The sequence below is a fragment of the Mus musculus genome, chromosome 14 (genome assembly GCF_000001635.26).
Source record: "Mus musculus strain C57BL/6J chromosome 14, GRCm38.p6 C57BL/6J".
NCBI lineage: Eukaryota > Metazoa > Chordata > Mammalia > Rodentia > Muridae > Mus > Mus musculus.
Window position 1 is genome coordinate 56606146 of NC_000080.6, and position 24722 is coordinate 56630867.

At 43.9% G+C, this 24722-nt stretch overlaps 1 protein-coding gene and 1 long non-coding RNA gene across 3 annotated transcripts in view; one reads left to right on the top strand and one right to left on the bottom strand.

The window, feature by feature from the left end:
- The window catches only part of Parp4 (poly (ADP-ribose) polymerase family, member 4), an 84180-nt gene that overhangs the window by 30527 nt on the left and 28931 nt on the right, over positions 1 to 24722 (top strand). Inside the window, exons 15-27 of one of the 2 annotated variants that reach the window (XR_383191.1) lie at positions 1277 to 1401; positions 2216 to 2347; positions 4609 to 4695; positions 7509 to 7673; positions 8255 to 8301; positions 8542 to 8620; positions 10187 to 10324; positions 14309 to 14504; positions 16039 to 16106; positions 17872 to 18059; positions 21245 to 21344; positions 22929 to 23099; positions 23322 to 23513. Coding sequence is in view for 1 of the 2 variants with exons in the window: in NM_001145978.2 (NP_001139450.2) it covers positions 1277 to 1401; positions 2216 to 2347; positions 4609 to 4695; positions 7509 to 7673; positions 8255 to 8301; positions 8542 to 8620; positions 10187 to 10324; positions 14309 to 14504; positions 16039 to 16106; positions 17872 to 18059; positions 21245 to 21344; positions 22929 to 23099; positions 23322 to 23402 (1577 nt within the window). In the remaining variant the exon portion in view is untranslated. The remainder of the gene's footprint in view (positions 1 to 1276; positions 1402 to 2215; positions 2348 to 4608; positions 4696 to 7508; positions 7674 to 8254; positions 8302 to 8541; positions 8621 to 10186; positions 10325 to 14308; positions 14505 to 16038; positions 16107 to 17871; positions 18060 to 21244; positions 21345 to 22928; positions 23100 to 23321; positions 23514 to 24722) is intronic. The other variant, NM_001145978.2, reaches the window with a different exon arrangement.
- On the bottom strand, positions 1116 to 14368 carry Gm16573 (predicted gene 16573). The gene is made up of 5 exons (NR_153784.1): positions 14209 to 14368; positions 7540 to 7636; positions 5528 to 5594; positions 5003 to 5192; positions 1116 to 1418 (listed from the first exon to the last, which is right to left on the bottom strand). It is a non-coding gene; the product is annotated as a predicted gene 16573 (long non-coding RNA).

Sequence of the window (24722 nt, forward strand, 5' to 3'; positions counted from 1 at the left end):
AAAATACCCATAAACATAAGATAAAATTTTCTTAAAAATTTGGTCGATTATATACATCTAGACATTCACTCATTTCTTTTAGTTTTTTTTTTTTTTCAAATTTAGTGGCATGTATTTTTAAGGTATATCCTAGTGACGCTGAATTCCATTAGTAGTAGACTCATAATGACTTTGATCACTAACTTTATTAATTTGAGTTTTTCTATCTTTCTTCTGGTTAATTTGTCTATCTTAATAAAGATAGGAAAAATGAAAAGATTCCTTGTTTCCTACCTTATCGCAGTGGGAGAGCACTGTAAGTGTAAGACAGAAGGCTGGATAGATGCCTGAGTGCTCATGAGCCCTGGCTACTCCTCCAGAGGATCTGAATTCAATTCCCAGCATCTACATGGCAGCTCACAGCCATCTGTGACTCCAGTTTCAGAGAACCCTACATGCTCTTCTGGCTTCTGTGGGCTTCAGGAACATACTTGGTGCATAGACGTTAATGCAGGCAAAAAAAAATGCATATGAAATAAAAAATTTTTAAATAATTTTAAAATGGAAACAACACAAAGAATCAATGAAACAAAGAGTTGGTTCTTTGAAAAGAAAGAAGATCCAGGTACTATTTTGATCTCTAACACAAAATAAATAAAAATTTTAAAGGTTATTGTGTGTGTACACTTGTGTAGATCAGAAGGCAGCCTATAATAAGCAGTTCTTTCCCATATGGCACTTAGGGACCAAGCTCAAGGTACAGGCTTGAGAACAAGTGCCTTTATTCACTAAGCTATCTCTTACAATTTGTAATGAAAAAAGTAGAAATTATTTTGAGAATGCTTTCCTCATTGGATTTACTTTTTATAACTGGGCATTAAAAATTACACTGGCTCTGAGTGTGGCTCAGCTGGTAGAGTTGGGTGTGGCTCGGTTGGTAGAGTGCTTGCCTTGTGTGCATGAGGCCTCTGGTTCAATCCTCAATGGCCACAACAAAGTCAAAAAGACAAAACAAAAACCAAATGATAAAATAACAGCTAGATGTGGTGGCACATAGCTCGAATCCCAGCTCTTGTGCTACCGAGACAGGCAGCTTTCCATTTGAGAGTGGATCAGGCGAGCTACACAGAGAAGTCTTATCTTGAACAAAAAGCTCATCGAATACTATGAGTGTAATACTATTTGTCCATCTCTGCTGAAGTATAATGTCTCAATAATAGAGCAAGTAGTAAGGATGCCAACGATGAAGACGGAGCCATGCTTGTTCTGAAGCTGACGTTGTGTTTGTAACTTGTAGATTTCCAGTTACCAGACATCAAGCCCTTCACAAACATCAAAGCCGGCCTTCAGGATGCATCTGCGAATCCTGTTCCTCTTGACAGTGTTCACATTAAGGGAAGAGTAATAGACTTCGTAGCCCAGGTGTGTATCTTCTGTGGCTTTATGGCACACAATTAAATGAATTTAAGTCATAAATAAGAAACTGGTTGCAGTTATATCAACTAAATGAAATACATATGTCACTTGTTTAAGGAGTAAATGGCAGGGAAAAAAATTTAAATTAAGTACTTAGTAACAACACATGTTATTTTCTCCAAATATTCTCTCTGTAGTTGGTTGACTCCATCATGGAGCTAGCATCCACCGACATAGAAGACCAGTTGTATATTACTCTAAAATCTACTCATTAAATTCACCTTCTCACTTACATTTTTAGCTTATCATGGATTTATTAAGACATGGCTCCATCACAGGGCCAGGAATGTCTGTATTCCAGAAGTTCCCAACCATGTGACACCTGGGAGGCAGCAAAAAAAATTCTTAGCATGACAGGGTTTTTTGGTTCCTTCTCTAGTGAGGCACATATAACTGCCTAAGTTTTAATAACTGGGTCCTGTAGCATGAACAGTCCACTGTGATCGTAGAAAACATGGGCCTCAGAAACCAGGCTGTAACTGTAGAGGACATGTTGGAACATAAGGGGTTAAACTGTCATCAGTGGTTTACATGTGTAATCCCAGCACTTGGGAGGGCAAGGAAGGCAGGAGAAACCAGAGTTCAAGGTCAACTTCCTTAAAGGTTCATGTGGCCCTGTCTCATAAAAGCAAAGCAAAACAAAACAAACATGTTAGGATTCTGAAGTGAATATGTGTAATTCTTTTCATTAGTTGTTCTCATAAATGTTCCATGTCATTTTATCAATTACATGAGGGTTTTTTTTTCCCTCCTCTTGCAGGTCATTGTTTTTCAGACATACACGAATCAAAGCCACGTGCCTATTGAGGCAAAATATATCTTCCCATTGGATGACAAAGCAGCTGTGTGTGGCTTCGAGGCATTCATCAATGGGAAGCACATTGTGGGAGAGGTAAGGAGGAAGGGCATGGAGTCCTTGGCTACGCAAACTGCCATTACCCTAGTACATCCAGCCTCCACTGACAGGTCCTCCATAGCCAACCGCTGCCTGATGTACAGACCTCATCAGACCTCACACAGTCGCCCTCCATCTACGGCTCCCCCTACAGTCCTCTCCATTTTTGTCCAAAGTCTTTGTTTAGGCAATTTAAACGTAGAAAGTTACTTCCTTTTGTCTTTCTTTTCACAGATTTTTTGTTGTGTTTTTATTTGTGTGCACATGCATGCATGCACATAAAGCCACAGCCTGTGTGTGAAGGTTAGAGGACAGCTTCAGGAGTCATATGTGGATCCCTGGGACCAAATTGACGCCATTAGGCTCAATGGCACATGCTTTTACATACTGAGCCATCTCACTGGCCACGAAGGAAGTTATTTCAGTGCACGAGGTTTCAGAGACAAAGGAGGGCACAGTGACATAGGCCTGCCATACTAGTGCTCAGGAGGCTACCACAAGGGTCTGAAGTCAGTCTTGCTGTATAGTGAGTTATAGCCAGTCTGGGTAACACAGTTGAAACCAGGCACAGGTGAAAGTTGATAAAGCATGCATATCTTTATCTACACACATACGTATAATTTTTTAAGATCAGGGTTCATTGTGTGGCCCAGGCTGACCTCACACTCACTCTGGAGCCCTGGTTAACTTTGAACTTGAAACAGTCCTGTGCCAGCCTCTGAATGTTGGGATTAAAAACATGCAGTACCTAGCCGGGCGTGGTGGCGCACGCCTTTAATCCCAATACTCAGGAGGCAGAGGCAGGCAGATTTCTGAGTTCGAGGCCAGCCTGGTCTACAAAGTGAGTTCCAGGACAGCCAGGGCTATACAGAGAAACCCTGTCTCGAAAAACCCAAAAACAAACAAACAAAAAACCCATGCAGTACCTCATCCAGCCTCATACATAGCTCTTAAATAAGTTTGCAAAATGTATCCTGCCTCACTGAAGTGAACTCTCTCAGGAAAAAAAAAAAATAAAATAAAAAAATAAAGGGCTGGTGAGATGGCTCAGTGGGTAAGAACACCCGACTGCTCTTCCAAAGGTCCAGTGTTCAAGTCCCAGCAACCACATGGTGGCTCACAACCATCCATAACAAGATCTGAGGCTCTCTTCTGGTGTGTCTGAAGACAGCTACAGTGTACTTACATATAATAAATAAATAAATCTTTATAAAAAAAAAACATAAAAGAAAAAACCCTACCCCAAAAAGTAATAGAGGCTAGCTGTGAAGCCACAGGTATAGTGCACTCACTCACTTAACATCCACAGCCCCCAACTTGACCCTACAGACTGGCCTGCAGTTGCAGTTATAACTCATAACTGATTAATTTTAAAATAGACTTTGGAGATGAAGAACAGTTCAGTGGTCAAAAGCATTTGCTGCTCTTGCAAAGGACCCTGGTTCAGTTCCCAGCACCCACATGAAAGCTCACAACCGTCTTCAACTCCAGTCCAGGAGATCCAACTCCCTCCCTCTTCTGGCTGGATAGACATTCATGCAGACAAATTACTCATTCGTATAAAATAGAAATACACGTTTTAAAAGAAATTACAGTTTAATAAATTGGATTGGTAAAGAATAACAAGGAGCTGATGTAATAGTACACAACTTTAATCCTAGCATTCAGGAGGCAGAAGCAGGCAGGTCTCTGTGAGTTCAAGGCCAGCCTGTTGTACACAGTGAGCTCCAGGTCTACCAAGGCTACATAGTAAGACCCTGTCTCAACAACAACAACAATGAGAGGAGTAATCACTACTTTAAAAATAATAAATGAAATAAACATTTTTGTTGCGTCTAACATTAAGTCCCCAACTTTTCATTTTCAACTGCTGACTTGAGTCTGGTCCTAGCATGAGGAGGAGCCTCTCTAGTCAGCCTTTTCAGTTCGGATTTTTTCTTGGCAGGACACTTTGGTGTTCCTCTTATGAAAATTTTTGCTCATCTAAACTTAGTTTCCTGGCTTTTTCTGGACCTTAATAAATCCTGGTGTCATTTCCCTAATCAAAGTCCGAAGTCGCTCTTCCTATAACGAGCAGTTTAAAAATCTTTCCCAAAGTTGAGCATGGCACCTCACCTGCCATCTCAGCAAGAGGATTGTTGCAAGCTCAAGGCCAGCCTGGGGTACATGATGAGTTCCAGGCCAGTCTAGGACAGAGTGAGACGTGGCCTCAAAAAAATCAAAACCAACATAATCATCATGATAATTGTCTTTTTCAGATAAAGGAAAAGGAAGAGGCCCGGCAGGAGTACCGAGAGGCTGTCAGCCAAGGCCATGGTGCTTACTTGATGGACCAGGACACTCCGGTACAGCTTGTCACTCATTCTGTAGCCCATGCATTATGGGAAATGATTTGCAATATGAATCCATAATAGAAGCCAAGATTATTTACAGTACTCTGAGCTTATGAGATTTCTCTTAAATGTCACACGTGGTGGCATATACCATAATCTCAGCCCTTGAGAGGTAGAGGCAGGAGAATTGCTGCAAGTTCAAGGCTCACCTGTTGTTCTACACTGTGAGCTCTAGCCTGTCAGAGCTTCCTAGCAAGACTTTGTCTCAAACACACAAATGAAAACCCCTTAGGAGTACAGGAGGTCAAGCCAGTCATACCCACGTGCGTTGTCTAAAGGAGGAAATGAAGTCGCTGTTGTGTGAAGCAGAAGAACTGGTACTGCCACCAGGCACTCGACTGCCAGACTGATAAGAGAACACACACATTGGGAGTAGACAGTATCCCTCTGTAAAATGTCTTTTTCCCATGCTCCAGTCATGGCCCGGTCCTCAGGTCAGTCAACAGGGTCTGCAAGAGAGAGTGGGGACTGAGGGGCAAGAGACACGAAGAGTGGAAACAAATAAGTCTCGTTTATTGAAAGGCAACTAAAGGTATATGTGCACTCGCTGAGGAGTGCAGCTGGAGACACTTAACCACAGGTCCAGGATTGATAGGAGAAAACCAAGATGTTATCAGTGTGTTCAGCTGAGGTGGGCTTCTTGCAAATACATCATGCTAGGAAAACAAGTCTCTCATCAGGGTGAAAAAGTACCACCTGTGAGTAAATAGCCCGAGATGGCTGCAGAGCTGATAACTGCTTTCTGCCAGGAGTTGGCTCCCAACATTCCCAGAACTAATCTCACCTATCAGTATGTCCACCTTTCACCAAGCCGTAACACAGAAGGCATCCCTGTAAGGTCTTTCAGAAACCTGGAGTTTGGTTGAAGGAAGAACATGTTAATGCGGATCTAAGGGATCACTTGCTTTAATTGTTTACACTTAGTGTATGCACACACACACCATATTATGCATGTAGAAGTCAAAGCACAACTTCCTAGAGTTGATTCTCTCCTTCTAGCTGTGGGTCCAGGAAACCGAACTCAGGTCGTCAGCCTGATAGCTTGTGTCTTTACCTGCTGAGCCATCTTATCGACCCATTCCAGGGCTCCTATCCACACACTTAAAGGATTGGCACTATGAATTTTAATAATTGTCCCTTCATTGTTTTTGTTCTTTTCTACAGATAGATATACTTAATATCAGAAGCAAATAATTTAAGGCTGGTGAGATGGCTTAGCAGGTAAAGGCTTGATATCCTGAGTTGTATCCCCAAAACCCATGTAAAGGTAGCATGAGAAAATGGATTTCACAAAGTTGTCCTCTGACCGCCACATGCATACATGGAAGGCAATGCTCATAGTCACATACATATCCATGCACACACATGCTCACATTCACACACACTGCATGCCCACACCCACACACCTCATACCCGTACATTATGCACACATATATACACCTCCTACACACTCATGCTTCACGCATACACACACTCAATAGGTTTAAAAAGCAACAGAATAGTAATAACACTTTAGCCTAAGTTAATCATTGATTGTCTACTCTTCTAATCCACATTGTTAAATTTTCATCATAGAGGTAGAATGACCAGTGTAGTTGGAGATGTTGAGATGAGCTCTGTACATAGCAGGAAAGAGGTAGATCTAGATATTCTAGATATATCTAGAACTGGGCTCATAATGTTACAGAATTAACACGCCTTCCCCCCAGTGAGAAATCAGTCCAGCATTAGACATAAGTAAGGAAGAACTCTTGAGTAATGTGCACAACTGGCTCTGGCTAATGCACAAAAGGGAGCCAGCCCGGAACAGAAGCCCGTATCAGCTCATGTACTTTCACAGAGTCGGAAATCCCAAGGTTTGCTTGTTAGGACAAATGGGGATACTTGTAATGGAAAATACTGTCTTTAGGCTGCTTCCCCCAGGCAGCCACTAACCAGGGTTGTCCTGTTGGCCTGGCAGAATTACGCTCTACCTGACATTTCCTGAACAGTCTTAGTAGATGGTTGATAAGTCCATTTGTTAGTCTCAGTCCTTCCTGTGTCAGTAGCACAGGCAGCAGAGGGCTGGCCTGAAGCTCTGGGCTGTGACAGCAGCACACCTGTGATCTCAGCACTCATGAAACAGAAGCAGAAGGACCAGAAGTTCAAGGTCATCTTTGCCTATACAGTGAGAGTGAGGCAAGTCTAGGATATATGAGACTCTGAAAGGAGGGAAGGGAAGAAAGGAGGAGAAGAGGGGGAAGGGAGAGGAATGAAAGATGTGTTTTTGTCTTAGCTGCTCATTAGATTGCCAGCTTCTACAACAATCATCAATATTCCATTCAAAGAATGTTAAGTTCTTTTAAAGTACAATTTTAAACTTAAATTTAAATGGTTTTAATGAGTAGATTAAGCATAGTACAAGTTTAGAGAATGCTGCTTTCTGCAGCCACTGGGGAGCTAGTGCCAACTGTCATTAAGACCAGTGAAGTCACAGGTCCTTCCAGGAAGGGGTTGCATGGGGACACTCATGTGTTAGTGTTTGCACCTGCAGGGTGGAGTCCCTCGAGCAACTTTCTCAGCGGCCAGCCTCTCCTCTTGCCTCTCACAGATGTCACCCTGTCCCCATTACTAATGGATTGTTCCCGAGTTCCCCATCACACTAGTAATGGTATATCACCATTTTCTTGAGAAGAACTTGACTGATTGTCATTGATCACTTTAGTAATACAAGGGATTAACTAGCAAAGAGTGGACATGCTTCTGAGCAGCTGTTTGTATTTCAGGATGTTTTCACTGTAAGTGTTGGAAACTTACCCCCTCGGGCTAAAGTCCTCATCAAAATCACCTACATCACGGAACTCAGCATCCAGAGTCCTGTGGCCATCTTCTTCATCCCTGGCACTGTAGCACCCTGGCAACAGGACAAGGCGTTGAATGAGAACCTTCAGGTGGGTGTGCTTAACATGAGATTTGATGGAAGCCAGGTGGCGCATGCCTTTAGTCCCAGCACTTGGGAGGCTGAGGTGGGCAGATCTCTGAGTTCAAGGCCAGCCTGGACTACGTAGTGAGTTCCAGGACAGCCAGGGCACCATAGTAAGACTCTGTCCCCAAAAAACAAAAGTAAAATAAAGGGAAGGATGCTGGCGAGATGGCTCAGTGGTTAAGAGCACTCACTGCTCTTGCAGAGGGCCAACACCCTCCAATTCCAGCTCCAGAAGACTCAGCGCCCACTTCTGGCCTGCTCAGGGACTGCACACACGCACCTAGTACACACATACATGCATGTAAAACATCCATACACATACAATTTTAAAAGTAAAGAAATCTTTCTGGTAATTGTCAGAGGTGTCCCTGACATCAGTTGAATTTTAGAAGTTAATGTCATCTCCTGGCCCAATGCTGTGTGTCTCACTGCTTGGAAGCGAGACTGCCTGTCTTGATGGCTGTCAGCTGTGCCTGGCTGAGATCTCCTTAGTACCCTAAAGCTCAGTGGAAATTCTATTATTCACATACACTTTTCTTCTAACAGGATACAGTGGAGACAATTCGTATAAAGGAAATTGGAGCAGAGCAAAGGTTAGAGCCTAAAATATAAATCCTGTGGGTTAACCTCTCCAATGGGCCTTGGCTTTATAGCTTAACTTTTCGTTTGCAATTGTTAGAAATGCTGGAGTATAGTTCGGTACTAGAAAGCTTACTTGTATGCATGTAGCTCTGGCTTTGATTCTCAGGGCTGCAAAGAAGGAAGATTGCTTGAAACAACTACAAGTGGAGATTTAAGACCTTGTACTAATATGACCTCTTCATTGTCCATAGCTTCTCCCTGGCTATGTCCATTGAGATGCCCTACATGATTGAATTCATTTCCAGTGACACACATGAACTGAGACAAAAGGTCAGTGAATCGCTTGCTTTCCGAAGAGCTCGTAGCTTCCCATTGATTTTATTGTATCAAAAATATGTGCACATGGTATAAAGGTGAACTAATGTATAATGCACACCACTTGGGGAGCAGTCATTTGGCTGAGTCACCTACAACTTCACAGTTATTCATCCTCCTAAGACATATTAACAGCTTTCTGTGTTGCTGCTCCCAGTCTGCTTGTGGCCTCACATCGATTCTCTTTCATTGTGAGATCTTAGTTTTCCTCTGCAGTGGAAGCCAGTGCCTGGGTTTAACTGTTTGAGAACAAGTCCTCCTCACTGGCTACCATCCTCACAATTAGTCCCACAACTCTGTGGCTTAAAACATCAAGCAGTTTTTATTCTCAGGTTGATGTGGCTTGGTTGGGACAAGATGGTCTAGGACCACCTGGTCGCACAGGGCTGCTGGCCTGCGTCAGTTTGTATGGCCACTGTGCTTGGATAGCCCAGGACCCTCAGGTAGTGAGAAGTTTAGTTTCTTTAAAACAAAGAAATATTGTAAGAGGAGGTTTTTGTTTTAATCCCAGGTGTGTGATATGGGGCTGTTTGATAGTCCACAGCAGCTGACTATGATTTGCCTCATGCTCTAGCAAGAGCATGGTTTTGCCAGCGACAGACAGTTTCTGAGATTATGTGACATTTGGAATTCTGGGGACTTTTCAGAGGGGATATAAATGCTAGGGCCCCAAGAGGTTTGGGTTGTTGGCTGTAGGTTGTTGATTGTAGGTTATTGGTTGCCATTGGTCTCACGTAAAAAAAGAAATACGAAATTAGATATCCTGACAATATAGAGAAAACTTGCACCAAGGAACTGCAGACAACAATAACATCGCCCCCTTCCTACCCTGACTTCATTTGGAAATTTCTTTCCCTCTATCCTGCTTCCTCGCCTACCCAAAGTCCACCCCATGTTCATGTGGTGGTGGGAGAGCCCCTGTCAGCAGTAAGTCAAGGCCAGCCTTACGCTGTTATCTCCTGCTTGTATCACATTTGCCTGTGCTATTATTGATCAAAGGAAGTCACATGGTCAGCCCCGTTGGTGAGTTTATAGACGCCATTCCCAAGCAAGGGGTGCTCCCTAAGTCCCTGCAAAAGGGTTAATGTCCTAGAGCACAGAGCCTTGTAGTCATTTTCCAGTGTTGTTGTCATTATTTTAACTTTATCTACATCTTCAAAAGTCTTTTTATGTTTATGAATACAGACCTTAAAAACAACATCTAATTCCAAAGCATCTAGTCAATGTTAGGTTTATTATTTCAGGTTCCGCTTATGTCATGTGCTTTCTGTTATATCCAGATAAATATGAAGAAGTAATTGTCTCAAACTTAAGTAGATTTGTAGTATACATCAACTGTAGAGTTTGAAGGTAACCAGTATGATAGTGGTCATTCATGTTTTTGGATGTAGTACTGCAGTGTTGATTCGTAATGGAGTTATATAAATAATGCAAGTACTTACCGCTCGTCAGGTCAGCACACACAGACAGGATGCTGTTATTCCCTTGTTTACTCCGTTGTGTGCTTATTTTGTGTTGCAGAGCACAGACTGTAAAGCTGTGGTTAGCACTGTGGAAGGCAGCTCCTTGGACAGCGGTGGATTTTCTCTCCACATTGGTTTGCGTGATGCATACCTCCCAAGAATGTGGGTTGAAAAACATCCAGAAAAAGAAAGCGAGGTATGTTCCTTCTTACTTGGGAGTAGGAAACACTGCCAGATGTGGCAGTTCACTTAGAGAAGCTGAGGCAGGAGAATGACCACTAGTTCAAGGCATGCCTTGGTGACATAGTAAGAGAATACCAGCATACACACACACACACACACACACACACACACACAAACACACACACACACACACACACACACGTACATGAAATAGCTGGGTATAGTTATTGCCAGAGTGTCTCCACTGGCCAGCTTTTAATAATGACACAAAGACTATTTATGGCTGAGACTGGCTGCCTCTCAGCTAGCTCATATAACTTCAGTTAACCCATTTATTCTAATCTATGTTCTGTCACGTGGCCCACTACCTCTTATTCAGTACCAGCACCTGTTCCTTCCCCTGTGTCTGGCTGGTGACTCCTCCACCTGATTCTTTCCCAGAGTTCCCAGAGATGAAGTCTGGCCTTTCGTTTCCTACTTCATTTCCTGTTGGCTCTTTATTAAATCAATCAGAGGTGATGGAGAAGAATGTCTATGAAACACTGAGACGGGTGATGCTTCACAAAAATAATAATTCCAAAGTCTGGATGGCATACTGATACAGAAATCAACATTTGCAATAATACAAAGACAACCTTTACACAGCGCACAGGAAGATTATCCCAACACACAGTGCCTCGTGCCTGTCAATCCCAGGCCTTGGGAAGTAGAGGCTAAGGGAAATCAGGAGTTAATGTTGTCCTTACGTCAAAATGTAAGACCAGCATGTGCTCTATAAGAACCTGTCTCAAGCCGGGCGTGGTGGCGCACGCCTTTAATCCCAGCACTCGGGAGGCAGAGGCAGGCGGATTTCTGTGTTCGAGACCAGCCCAGTCTACAAAGTGAGTTCCAGGGCTATACAGAGAAACCCTGTCTCGAAAAAGACCCAAAAAAACAAAATACATAACAATAATAGTAATAGAAAACACGTATTTATTGGGAAAAAGTATTAATAAATACTCTATTGAAGTTGAAAGTTCATTTTTTTGAAACAGGGCCTTTCCTTGTAGTTCAGCCTGGTCTCAAACTTTCTTTGTATCCCACACTGGCCTTGAACTTGTGACCTCCCAGGTACTAGAAGTACAGGTATATGCCACTCCATTCAGTGTTAGTGGGGTGAAGGTAGCTCTTGGTCCTTGTTTCCTAGAAGGAAACAAGACAGTATAATGGTGCACATAGTTTAGCCAGTTTGTTTAGCACGCCTAAGCAAAGCAAACACTCCAAAGAGATTGAAGTGGGCTGCCCAGAGGCAAGCAGCCCAGTGCCTTTTTTTCATGGATTTTCAATGTTTTATGAACATTTAGAGAGTGGGGTAAGGTGACCCTTCCCTTCCCACATCCTGGTAGCTCAGCCCTTCCTCTTAGGGTATTTCTTCCTATGACCTAGAAAAGCCCCCAGGTGAGTGTCACAAATCACAGCCTAAGTGTCGCTATACTGCAAGGACATTAGTCTTTTAAGGACACAGACTGTGCCTTAGTACGCAGGCGTGTGAAAGTGTCCTGGTGCCTTGGTTGCTGATGTTTCAAGAACAGCCTGACTGTAGCTTCAAGGAGGCTCACCACAGGGAGCATTTGACATGCCAGGAGATGAAGCCACCAAGATGTGGCTGAAATGCTCCTCAGTTACATGGAACCCACACGGTGGAAAGAGAACTGACTTCTGCACTTGTCCTCTGCCCTCCACGTCAGCACATGTCATGCACACACATGAAATAATAAATAAAGGCCAGAGAGATTGCTCAGCATGTAAAAGTTCTGGCCTCCAAGCCTGACCACCTGAGTTTAGATCCTTGGAACCTACATGGTGGAAGGAGAAAAATAACTCCTATAAATTGTCCTCAGACTTCTATGTGTACAGTGGCATGCATGCACTACACACACACACACACACACAATAAATAAATAAATAAATAAATAAATAAATAAGCAGCAAACAAAAATGCAACAAAAATGTTTTTTTAAAGATTGATTGATTGATTGATTGATTGATTACATGTGTGTACACTGTAGCTGTCTTCAGACACTCCAGAAGAGGGCATCAGATTTTTGTTACAGATGGTTGTGAGCCACCATGAGGTTGCTGGGATTTGAACTCAGGACCTTTGGAAGAGCATTCGGTGCTCTTAACCACTGAACCATCTCACCAGCCCCCAACAAAAATGTTTTTTAAATAGATAAAATTACTTATGGCCATAATACAATTGTGTGCGTTTGTAACAAGTAATTGCTACTTCATTTACAATTAATCTGAGCCTTGGGACCGTCAGGTGGCTGAGCAGGTAAAAATAGGCACCCAGAAGCCTGAAGACCCATGTGGTAAAAGAGAACAGACTCCTTCACAGTGTCCTCTCACTCCACACGCATGTGACTGTACATACATGCACACCAAATAAAGAAACAGTAAAGTCATCTAGAAATAAGGGAACTGTAATAAAAATAACTTAAGGGGCCGGAGAGGTGGCTCAGTTGTGAAGAGCACTGGCTGCTCTTCCAGTGGACCCAGGTTTGATTGACAGCACCCACGTGATGACTCACAATTAAGGGGATATGACATCCTCTTTCTGTCTACATGGGCACCTGGTATACACCTGGTACATAGATAACCAAGCAGACAAAATACCCATGCACATAAAAAATAAAATTAAAACAATTTAACCTGAAACTTATGAAATGGCAGAACTATGTTGTGTACTGGTTAATAAGCGGTCTATGCATTGTAAGCACTACAGCATCTCTATTCCTTTTAGAATAGTGTGTGATTGACAGAGATGATTCATAGATTCATTATTTGTACAAGGTCAGATCCTGTGGTTTGTTGTTTTTTTTTTAATAGCCTATATTTGAGGGACCAGGGTCTTGTGAAGCCCAGGCTGGCCCAAAAGTCATTAAACTTCTGACCCTCTTGCCTCTACTACCCATGGGTAGGAATCACAGGGATTACCACCTCCAGTTTTATGGAGTGCTAGAGATCACACAAAGGCTTTGGTGTGTTCTAGGCAAACACTCTACCAATGAACCATATCCCAGACCCCTGTGTAGACCCCTGATTCTTTGGGCATTTTCATCCCACATGTTTGCATCTGTATCTCTAACATTCTACTCTATTTGAATGCCGAGGCTACCCCTCCCAAGCACTAGTCTGTCTTTTTTTTTTTTTTTTTTTTTTTTTTTTGGTTTTTCGAGGCAGGGTTTCAATGTGTAGCTCTGGCTGTCCAGGAACTCACTTTGTAGACCAGGCTGGCCTCGAACTCAGAAATCCGCCTGCCTCTGCCTCCCAAGTGCTGGGATTAAAGGTGTGCACCACCACTCCACCACTGCCCGGCTTGTCTGTCATTTTATTATTAGAAAAATAATAGCTCAGAATGGTGGAATATCCCTGTAATCTAGCGCTTTGGAAGAATCTAGTGCTTTGGCAAGAGAATCAGGAGTTCACCGTCACCCTCGGCTACATAGCACATTTTACGTTAGTCTTTGTTACACAATGGAGACTCCATCTCGAAAGAATAAAAAGAGAAATCTTACCCATTTTGGTTTGATAGCGTTAGTTTACTAGAAGGTTTTCTTATGTGTGTGTGTATGTCTGTGTCTCTGTGTGTCTGTGTCTCTGTGTGTCTGTGTGTGTGTGTCTGTGTGTGTGTGTCTGTGTGTGTGTGTGTCTGTGTGTGTCTGTGTTTCTGTGTGTCTGTGTCTCTGTGTGTATATCTGTGTGTGTATGAGTCTGTGTGTGTCTGTGTGTCTGTGTGTGTGTCTGTGTGTGTTTGTAAACATGTGCCATAGAGAGCATGTAAAGGTTAGAAGAAAACTTTTGAGAACGGTTCTCTGCTTCCTTCCCTGTGGCTTGAATAGAAGGCATGTTTACCTGCTGAGCCTCTCACGGGTCCTAGAAGCTTTTGGCATTGAGAGTATTTTCCCATGTAAGCTGCGAGAACCTCTGATCCACTGCCTCCTTCTCCCTTTAGGCCTGCATGCTTGTCTTTCAACCGGAGCTTGCGGACGTCCTCCCTGACCTCCGTGGAAAGAACGAAGTGATTATTTGTCTTGACTGTTCCAGTTCCATGGAGGGTGTGACATTCACACAAGCCAAGCAGGTTGCCCTGTATGCTCTGTCTTTGCTGGGTGAAGAGCAGAAAGTCAACATTATGCAATTTGGCACAGGTTAGTGCGCTGTCCCTAGTCCTTGACACAAGTACATGCTGTCCAGACTGGTGGCCGACAGGGCCTGGCCTCATCTGTGCAGTTAGAGACCTTACCCTGAAGCTGAAGCACAGAGCTCTGAAGTCAGTGCCTCTTGGTGAAGATCTGCCTGGACCATTTATAAACTCGGTAGTCTCTTTGGACAAAGTCAGCTTGAACATTTGGCACCTCTGTTAACTGTTTTGGTTTTTGGTTTTTGTTTTTTTTTTTTTTTTTTTTTTTTTTTGTCTCACCTACATGCTAACAGCCCCTACATCATAGTCTTGCAAGGGCAGAGATAATCTGTGCCAAGGATTTTAAGCTTTGCTATACAGTAAGTGAGACACAAATGTGACCAATGTAATAATCAACTGAACAAGATACAACAACCTTGGCTTATTTAATAGGAAAGTCCAAAGAGTCAGGACCGCCATTTGTAATCAGTCCTGTCATAGCAAACATGTCAGAAATGGGCTCTGGCAGCACTAAGCCAGCACTGTTACTAGAAGGTCAATGTCACCTTCCAGAAAGGAGGGCAGAGACAGCTTAAGAACGTGGCAAGGCAGAGCTGGGAGTGGTGGCTCAAATCTATGGCTCAGGTTAATGGCTTAACCTCTAAGTAGAAGTTAGATAAAATGGCTTGAAACAGTTTGGCTATGCCATACTACTTGAATATTGGCTAATGGTATAGGGATTATAAGAATAATCTCAGGGTAACCAATCATATAGCTAATAGTGCCTTTGAGCCAGGCATGATGGCTTACTTCTGTAATCCCAGCATTCCAGAGACTGAGACAGGAGTGCTAATAAGAGAGCCCGGGCTATATTGTGAATTCCAGGCTAGGCTGAACTACAGAACAAGACCCTGTCTCATAAATAAGGCATCTCAGAGTGAAAGAAGGTGCATAGAGTAGAGTCAGGGTGGTCCTTCCCTATAAGAGTCATCTTCTATGTATCTGTTTCCTTTAACAATGAAGCTGGGTGATTTTGCCAGGAACCTGGGTCATATAGTGATGGCAGGCGCTTTGCTGGGGACTCTGCCCTGCCTGGGCTGAGCTGCCAGTACCACTGCTGTGACTTAGACCTTGGTTTGCATGCGCAATGCAGAGATCTCTGCATGGAGCTTGACTCAGAGCATCTTATATAAAACAGCTTATAGAATGTACTTGAAATGTGTTTTTGTGTTCCAAAATGTGTATACATGGTTTTCTGAAAAGGAAGCATACACATTAATATGTAGTACTGCTTATGGTAGAAACAGTTGCCTTGGTGTTCATTAGTGGTCAGTCTGTAGGTGTTTAATGGCAATTTATCACACCTTCTTTTTTTTGTTTGTTTGTTTTTGTTTTTGTTTTTCAAGACAGGGTTTCTCTGTGTAGCCCTGGCTGTCCTGGAACTCACTTTGTAGACCAGGCTAGCCTCGAACTCAGAAATCCGCCTGCCTCTGCCTCCCCTTTGCTGGGATTAAAGGCAAGCACCACCACCCCTGGCTATAACACACCTTCTTATTGTACAGGTTACAAGGAACTGTTTTCATATCCTAAGTGCATCACGGACAGTAAAATGGCCACAGAGTTCATTATGGTAAGAAAGATGTCCTTCCCTCCTGAGTCTCCGCAAGGCTTGAGTGATTGGTGCAGGACCTGGTCCTCAAATGTTCTGGACACTGGTGGGTGCAAGTGAGCTTTTCTATAGATGCATGAGCTAAACCTACTTGTTTGCATCAGAAAGGTCTCTGGTCCACACCTGCAGAGGTCTGTTTGTAGTTGCTTGGTCCTCTGGCTTTGGACCTTTGGCAGCACAGCTTACTACAGCAGAGGGAAGAGGGTCATTCACCCGAGAGCTCAGAAGCAAAAGAAGGCAGCAAGGAGCCAGGGGCCCAGTATCCCCTTCTGTAAGGGCACACAGCCCCAATCTGAATCTGAGTTCACTAGGTCCCATCAACTTCCAGTAGCACACACAGGCAGGTATAAAGCCTTTATGGGGTGGGGGATGTCAGTTATCTGACCCACAGTGGTGGCCTGTGATGGTGATGGTGAGGATGAGGGTGATGGTGGAGATAGTGGTAGGATGATGGTGATGGTGATGATGGTGGTGCTGAGCATGATGCTGATGGTAATGATGGTGACAATGATGGTGATAATAGGGATGATGATGCTGGTGAGGATGATGGTGGTGATGGTGATGGTGATGAGGAGGATGATATGTCCTTTCTTTAATCGGAAGTTAACAGCAGTGAAAACAGAAAAGTCAAACCTATAATCTCAGCATTCAGCGGTAGAGGCAGGAGGATCAGGAGTTCAGAGCAAGAAGGTCAGCTACCTAGTAAGTTTGAGGCCAGCCTTAGCAGTGTCTGTCTCAAAAAAACTAGAAAAGTGGGTGGTGAGATGGCTCAGTGAATAAAGGCAGTGGCTGAGTCCCACTCTGGGACCCACGAGAAGGAGGAAACTGATTTGTGCAAGTTGTCACATGACCTCTACCAAGGCACCTGTGGGCCTCCCCCCCCCAAACATATACATGCATACACACACATACACACACATACACACATGCACACAGACATACACACATGCTTGCTTCAGTGAATGATGAATTCCTGACAGGTGTCCACAGTGACGGAGAGGCTAGAAGTAATAAACCGATGTTATAAAGGGTTTACCAATAAACTTACTAGTGATATAAAGTTACAGACAGAACTTAGCTAAGGGAGCCCTGCCTCCAATATGCCTGGAAGATAGATAGTGCACTAGCCAGGCTTGTTAGGAGCGGCAGGAACATAACAGCAGAGCTGGCTTCTGATGTAATCAAGCTTACCAAGGATATGTTTCCGTTAAGCTTTGTCACCAAGACTGCCATCCGTTATCCTGTTTCCCATATCAAAAAGAGCATCAGTCTGCCAGCCAGGCAGGATGACCCTGGCTAATGACCCTAAAAGTACAACGCCAATCTGATTCAAAATAATTGGGACAATAGTTTTGCTGTGTAAATCTCCCATTTGTCCAAAATGGCTAAGCTTCCGCTTCTGTCCCTTTAAACATGTTTAATTGCTCAGAGTATAACTTGGAGCTGGGCCCTAACAGAGACTTACAGATGATAGCATGTGTAGACTATTATAGCTCAAAATCTATCAAAGCTGTAAAAGATTTCTGTTCAGGAACAGTTTCTCTTTGGGCATTTGTCAGACCAGATCTACAGTGTTCTTAAAAAGCTTTTTCCGTCATTACTCTGTGGGTGCTTGGGGGGCTGAAGGGAGCCTTAATTCGTCAACGGTTGGGGTGCAGAGGTTCTTATGTTCAGCCACAGTTAACGATGGATGTACCTTAAGATTGTGACACTTGATCTCCTGCAGTCTGCAGCACCTTCCATGGGGAACACAGACTTCTGGAAAGTTCTCCGCTATTTAAGTCTCCTGTACCCTTCAGAAGGGTTCCGGAACATTCTCCTCATATCTGATGGGCACCTCCAGAGTGAGAGTCTGACACTGCAGCTTGTGAAAAGAAATATCCAGCACACCAGAGTGTTCACCTGTGCTGTTGGGTAAGTTTCAGAGATCGGGTCACCATTGTGACCAAGGCAGCTGGTGGACAAGTCTTTAGTTTGTCTGGGAACTTTGCAAGCTTGGAAGCTGGTATGAATACATGAAATCTGTATGTTGCAGAGGAGCTGAGCTCTTGGCTTGGGACCACGCTGCCAGTGGTTCACGACCACAGGGACCTCGGGCAGGCGGTTTCATGTGTAAAACAGGGCTTCATGGGACTGTTATTTAGTATAAAGGTTTAGATGACTAGCTTGTCCTGAGCAGCCTGGCACAGCTCCCTGGGGCTGATTTGCACATGTGCATGGTTGGCAATGCCTACCCTTGGGGCTGCAGCCTGCCTCACACCTGCCTTCTCCCTCTCCTTTGCTATCAGTTTTCTGCATTTGCACCTTTGAAGCCCTGAGGTCACAGTCTTTCCTCACGTTGTTGGATTGTAGTTGGCATCTGTGTAAGGCAAAGGCAAGGAGAGTTTCCTGCTGCTCTAGCAGAATCCCTACCTGGTGCCTGGCCCTGAAGCCCAGAGATTCATCCTGCACAGCTGCCTCTCCTGGGCACCAGGTGTCCCTCTTCTGAGGCAGGATGGGAGGCAGATTAGTGAGGAGGTTTGTAGACCGCTGTGCCGTCCTCACACGTGAGCCCTGACTACAAGCTCTGGGCCTCAAGGGTCCAGAATATCCATGATACCTTCCCAGTCTTTCCATCCCTGCCTCTTCATAGCCTCGGAAGGCACTCTACGGCGACTGATGGTAAAAGCGAAACTGGGTGCTCCAAGCTCCAACAACTCTCCATGCCTCTGTTTAGTTTTTCCCCTTTGTATCGGTTGTTTTGGTTTATTTTAAGACAAGGTCTCACTCAGTAGCCCAGACTAGCCAGAAAATTATTATGTAGACCAGGCTGGCCTGAATCCTGAGATCCTCTTGCCTCTTGAATGCTAGAACTATAGGCATATGCCTCCGTGCCCAGCTGGGCTGATATTTTTGTTTTATGACAAGGTCTCTGATCTTCCTGCCTTTACCTTCCAAGTGTAGAATTACCGATGTGTACTGGCACACCTGTCTGGTCAGTACTGGGATTGAACCCAGGACCTTGTGCATGCTAGGCAAACACGCTACAAAGTGAGCTACATCCTAGCTCTTTAGGCAGCTATCTTTTATCAAGTATCATTCTCATATCTTTGAAGTTTTTTGGTTTGTTCACAGTTTGGTTTGTTTAAGAAAGGTATCTGCGTAGCCCAGGCTGGCCTTAAATGTAACCAAGGAGCCTGGCGGTGATGGCCTATTATCCCAGCACTGGAGAGGCAGAGGCAGGTGGATTTGTGAGTTCCAGGCCAGCCTGGTCTACAGAATGAGTTCCTGGACAGCCAGGGCCACACAGAGAAACCCTGTCTCGAAAAAACAAAAATAACAACGACAAAAAAAAGTAACCAAGGACATGCTTGGACTCCTGGTCTCTTGCCTGCATCTCACAACCATGCCACCAAATCCTGCACCTTTTGCTGTTGCCATTACTGTGGTTGTTGTTTGTTTGTTTGTTTTTAAGTGTGGAAGTATTTGGTTTTATTTACTTATTTTACTTTATTTTATTTCTTTTTCAAGACTGGGTTTCTCTATATATCCCTGGCTGTCCTGGGTCTCACTGTATAGACCAGGCTGTCCTTGAATTTAGAGATCTGCCTGCCTCTGCCTCCCAAATTCTGGGATTAAAGGAGTGTGCCACCAACTGCCTGAATTTATGTACTTATTGTTTAATATTTCTGCTACAGAGGTCTCTGCAAATACCCTGGCCAGAAAGAGTGTCATTTGTGTGAGGCAAGAAAAAAAAATCTGCTTCAACACAACTCAGTAGCCGGTGTTGGTTTGAAACACCAGAGTCTGAAACAGGAAGTTTATTTTAGGCATATTTAAGCACAATACATTTTGGGGCGGGAGGAGGTTTTTGGTGTAACACGATCCTCTGTGTACAATAAAACTTACGGCATACTTACATCGAAGCTCTCACATGTTATCTTAAGGGCTTGGGGAGCCATTGTGGCCACCATCATACGGATAGCACAGAGGTCACCAGACTTCTAACATCTCCATTCCCAGCCTCTGGGCAGAAAACCAGTTGTGCATTTCTTCCTCTGGAGAGAGAACACTGCATGTTTAACAGTCCTGGGTTTCCTAACGCTTATCTGTACAAGGACTTTGCGCCCTCTACATTTTGCCAGTGCTTTATTGACTCAAGAGCCCCACTCGCCTTGGGTGTGCCCAACCATGAGCTACACCCTAGCACATTTAATCTGTTTACCTCAGGGACAGAAGAACAAATTCTTAACTCATCTTTCTTGACATTGTTAACATCTATTTAGCAACTATGTCTAGAATGGCTTGAAAATTACTGGGTATCATGCCACAAACATAATCTCAGCTCCTGACAAGATGAAGTAAGAAACTAAAAGCTCAAAGCCAGCACAGGCTACTAAGTAAGACCAGTCTAAAAACTAACTCAGCTGAGCTTACCATTGTGAGACCCCAACTTAGAGCATTTCTCCCTGGAAGCCAGAGATGCGATAATTGTAGGAAGACCTACAAGGACATGGAGATGGACGCCGGAGAGGAGGCTGCAGCTCACTCCCCCCCTCCTTTGCCAGAAAGGAGATGTAACCAACTCTCCTCCCTACTCCTCCCAACTCCTCCCAACTCTCGTCGCAGCTCCTCCCAATTCCTCAGCTAGTTGTTAAAAGTCCCCTACTGTTACCACTCAGGGTCGAACTCCCCTGCCCTGCACCCTGCACGGTGGAGGGACTTTGTCCTCAGCTAGCTGATAATAAAACCTCTTGCAGTTTGCATCAGGTGTGGTTTTCTCTCCAGTCATTGGGGTGCTGGCCAGCTCATCCCGGGACTTGAGTGGAGGCCCAGCTTCGGGGGTCTTACACCATAATGTTAAATACTTGAAAGAGGTGGAAAGATTGCCCCAAGTTCAAGAATAGCTTAGTAACAGAGTGAGACTCTTAAGAAAGAGAGAGAGAGAGAGAAGAAAGAGAAGAGAAGAAAATAAAATGAGGCAGAGGCAGAGGCAGAGGCAGGAGGATCTCTATGAGTTCGAGGCCAGTCTGGTGTAGAGTGTGTTCCAGGGGCTACATAGATAAGCCCTGTCTGAAAAAGAAAATTGTTTTTAATTAAAATGTGTGAAATGTGATCAGTTCCACAGCAAATCGTCACATCTTAAGGACCTTGTCTCAGTGTGGCGCTGGAGTATTTGAATATTTTAACTCAAAATCTAAGCACAGTTGGAAAAAACAGGTATGTGGGTTTCTTTTTTAAACATCTTGCCTGTACTCGTTTGTTTACATGTGGAAATCCTATCTCCTTACAAGTCGGTAGCAACTTCTATCTTTTGTGAATAGACAAGACTGACAAGGAAGCCGAAGCTTTTGAAACATTTTCTTTAATAATTAGAAAGGCCAACCCGGACATGGTAGTGCATGTCTGTATTCTCAGCACCTCTCTTCCCTCTGCCCCACAGCACCTGGATTACAGACGTGACCACACCCCATGCTAGTTCTTCATTGTGATAAAATGCACACAAGATTTACAGATCCAAAGTTGTCTAACCATCATTTCCAGTCACTTCCAGAGCTTAGCCACACCCCCAACAGGAAGTATAATAATGTGATATAAATTAAATATAATAGTAACTCTCTTTGCCTCCTGCCTTCAGTGCTGGACAATATCTATTCTATTTCTAGTCTTTATGAGTTTACCTTTTCCAGATACTTCTAGATAGAGGCATAAAACATTTGCTCTTTTGTGTCTGGCTTATTATCATAATAGTCACAAGACTTATCAGTGTGTTGTGTTGTTGACAGAATTTCTTTTCATTTTAAGGCCAAGTATTTTATTATTTTTTAATTGTGTTTTGAAAAAAAAAAAAAAAAAAGGAATCTCGTGTAACCCAGGCTGAGCTGAGGGTGGACTTGATCTCTTAATCCCACTGCCTCTATTAATCTAAGTGTTGAGAGTACAGGTGTATGCCACAGTGCCCATCTTAGCGATGAAAAATAGTGTATCAAATGTTCATATATGATTATTCTATCACAAATAGAGTAAGTGATAAAGAGAGAGGTAGACAGACAGAGAGAGGTGCACACACCTCATTATATTTGTTAACCTATCAATGAACTTGACCTACCCCACCACACGCCGCTGTGATGTTGCTTGCATGAATGCTGGCTCACAGTATCTGTCGAGCCTTTCCATTTGTTCAACTTTGGGTTTGCACTCAGAAGTAGAAGTCTGTTTTCCATGGCAGCTGCACATTTTCCACTCCTGCTGGCAAGGATACAGAGCTTCCCAGCTTGTGTGGCAAGTGCTTCCACTGTTGTGCCATCTCCACAAGCTGAAATAGAAAAACTTAAGTATATTTATTCAAGCTGATGGCACCTTAAATCCCAGCACTTGAGAGGCAGAGGCAGAGAGGCAGAGAGGCAGAGAGGCAGAGAGGCAGAGAGGCAGAGAGGCAGAGGCAGGCAGATCACTATAAGTTTGAGACCTGCCTGGTCTACAAAGCAAATTCCAAGCCAGCCAAGACTATATATTAAAACCTTGTCTCAAAATAAAACATCCCTACCCCACCCCTGGAAAAATGCCCCATTACAGGAAGGAAAAAAACCTCTAAAATTCTCAAAGACACAATGTAAGCTTCTACATGTTAAGTATTTCTGTGGTTTGTTGAGTTTATGGTGCTAGAGATTGAAGCCATACTACTGTTTATACAGGGCAAGCACTCAAGTGGCCTACCAACTGAGATGTATCCCTGGCTGGCTTTTTGTTTGTTTGGTTTTAGATGTTAATATTGAAGGGGAAGTATTTTCTCTTGTATTACAGATAGAAGCTCAAATGACCAGGATACGTTCCCCAAGTTGCCACTCTGTCTCTGTCAAATGGCAGCAGCTTAGCAGAGATGCCCCCGAGCCTCTGCAGGCCCCGGCATGGGTGCCCTCTTTGTTCCACAATGATCGACTCCTGGTCTACGGCTTCATTCCTCATTGTACACAAGTAAGAAGAGCAGAGTTCCTTACACTGTGGGAAAGACTTGCTCTTCCCCTTACCCCCTCCCCTTTCCCTCTTCTTGGCATTGTGGTTGCCCTCTGGGTATCCGGCTGGGGAAGCTCTTGATTTCTCTTGGGAGGGGAGGGTGTCACTAGAAGGGTGGCTATTACACTAACACACACTGGGAGCAGAAACACTAACAGAACACATGTCTTTCTCCTGCTTCAGGCAACTCTGCAAGCATTCATCCAAGAGAAAGAATTTTGCACAATGGTGTCAACTACAGAGCTTCAGAAGACAACTGGGACTGTAAGATTCACATCTTAAACTGCTGGGCTGCAAGCAGGGAGGGATCTTCCACTTCCGGGCATCCACAAGCTTAGGCTATGGACAGGAAGTTATAATTGTCAGTTTTCACATGTAAGTTCCTGTACTTCCTGTGTTGTTCTGTGCTGATACATATGTCAGCAGACATATGGAGAGTGGTCAGAGGTTATCTGTGCAACTGGGATGCAGACACATTCCTATAAGAGGATCTCCATCTGGGAGTCCTGGATCTGTCCATGGGTAAGACTAGCTTGCAAGTAAACGTGTGTCCTTGGAATTGTGTGTGCTGACTTATGACCCCAGCACTTGAGAGGCAGAGGCATTAGGATTGGGGATTTGAGGCCATCCTTGGCTACAAAGCTTGTTTGAGGCCAGCCTAGGCTACATGGAACTTTACTCAAAACAAAATGTGATTGTTGGGTTTCTATTGAAGCATTCCTCCTGCCTCAGCCTCTTGAGTGCTGATACTACATTCATGCACCACCACATCCCGACACTGTCTCACAAAAGTTGTCCCAGACCCCCTGGGTAAGGGCAGGGCGCCATAAAACTCCGCGGTTCAAATGTCAATGGCAAATATTGTTCTTCAGGCTACCTACTTGTCCAGTTTGTCTGAATTGGAGAGGAGTTGAAGGTTCCCTAAATCCTCTCTCAGAATTCAGGGAACGGTTCATGTACTGTTGTGATTATTATTACAGTCAAGGTCCAAGTTACAACTCAAAGGTTTTTTTCTCTCTCTTTTTTTCTAACACTTTTTTTTAAATTTTTTATTCTTTTGAGAATTTCAAATGAGCACTGTATTTACATAATTTCTATTCCTCCGTCCCTCTCCAGCTCAATACTCTCTCCTGAACTCATGACCTCTTCTGTAATTATTCTCTCTCTCTCTCTCTCTCTCTCTCTCTCTTTCATCCCACACACACACACAGACTATTGAGTCCACTTAGCATTGCTTTTATGTGCACATGCTTAGGGCTGACCGCGTGGAACTGAATAATCTGAGAGGTGACTCATCCCTAGATGAGACTGACTCTCTTTCTCAGCATCCATTGACTACCTACAGGCTTTCATCTAGGTGTGGTGGTGGTGTCATGTCGGTCTTGTTTAGACAGCCATGTTGTTGAGATCTCACGGGTGCAGCTTCCCTGTTATTTCTATAACACACTCTCTAACAGCAGGCATCCTGGTCCTCTCGCTCTTACAGTCTTCCCACTCCCTCGCCATGGTGTTCCCTGAGCCTTAGGTGCAGAAGTTCTGTTGTAGCCTGTACTGGTTAGTCTTGGCCAACTAGACACAAACTAG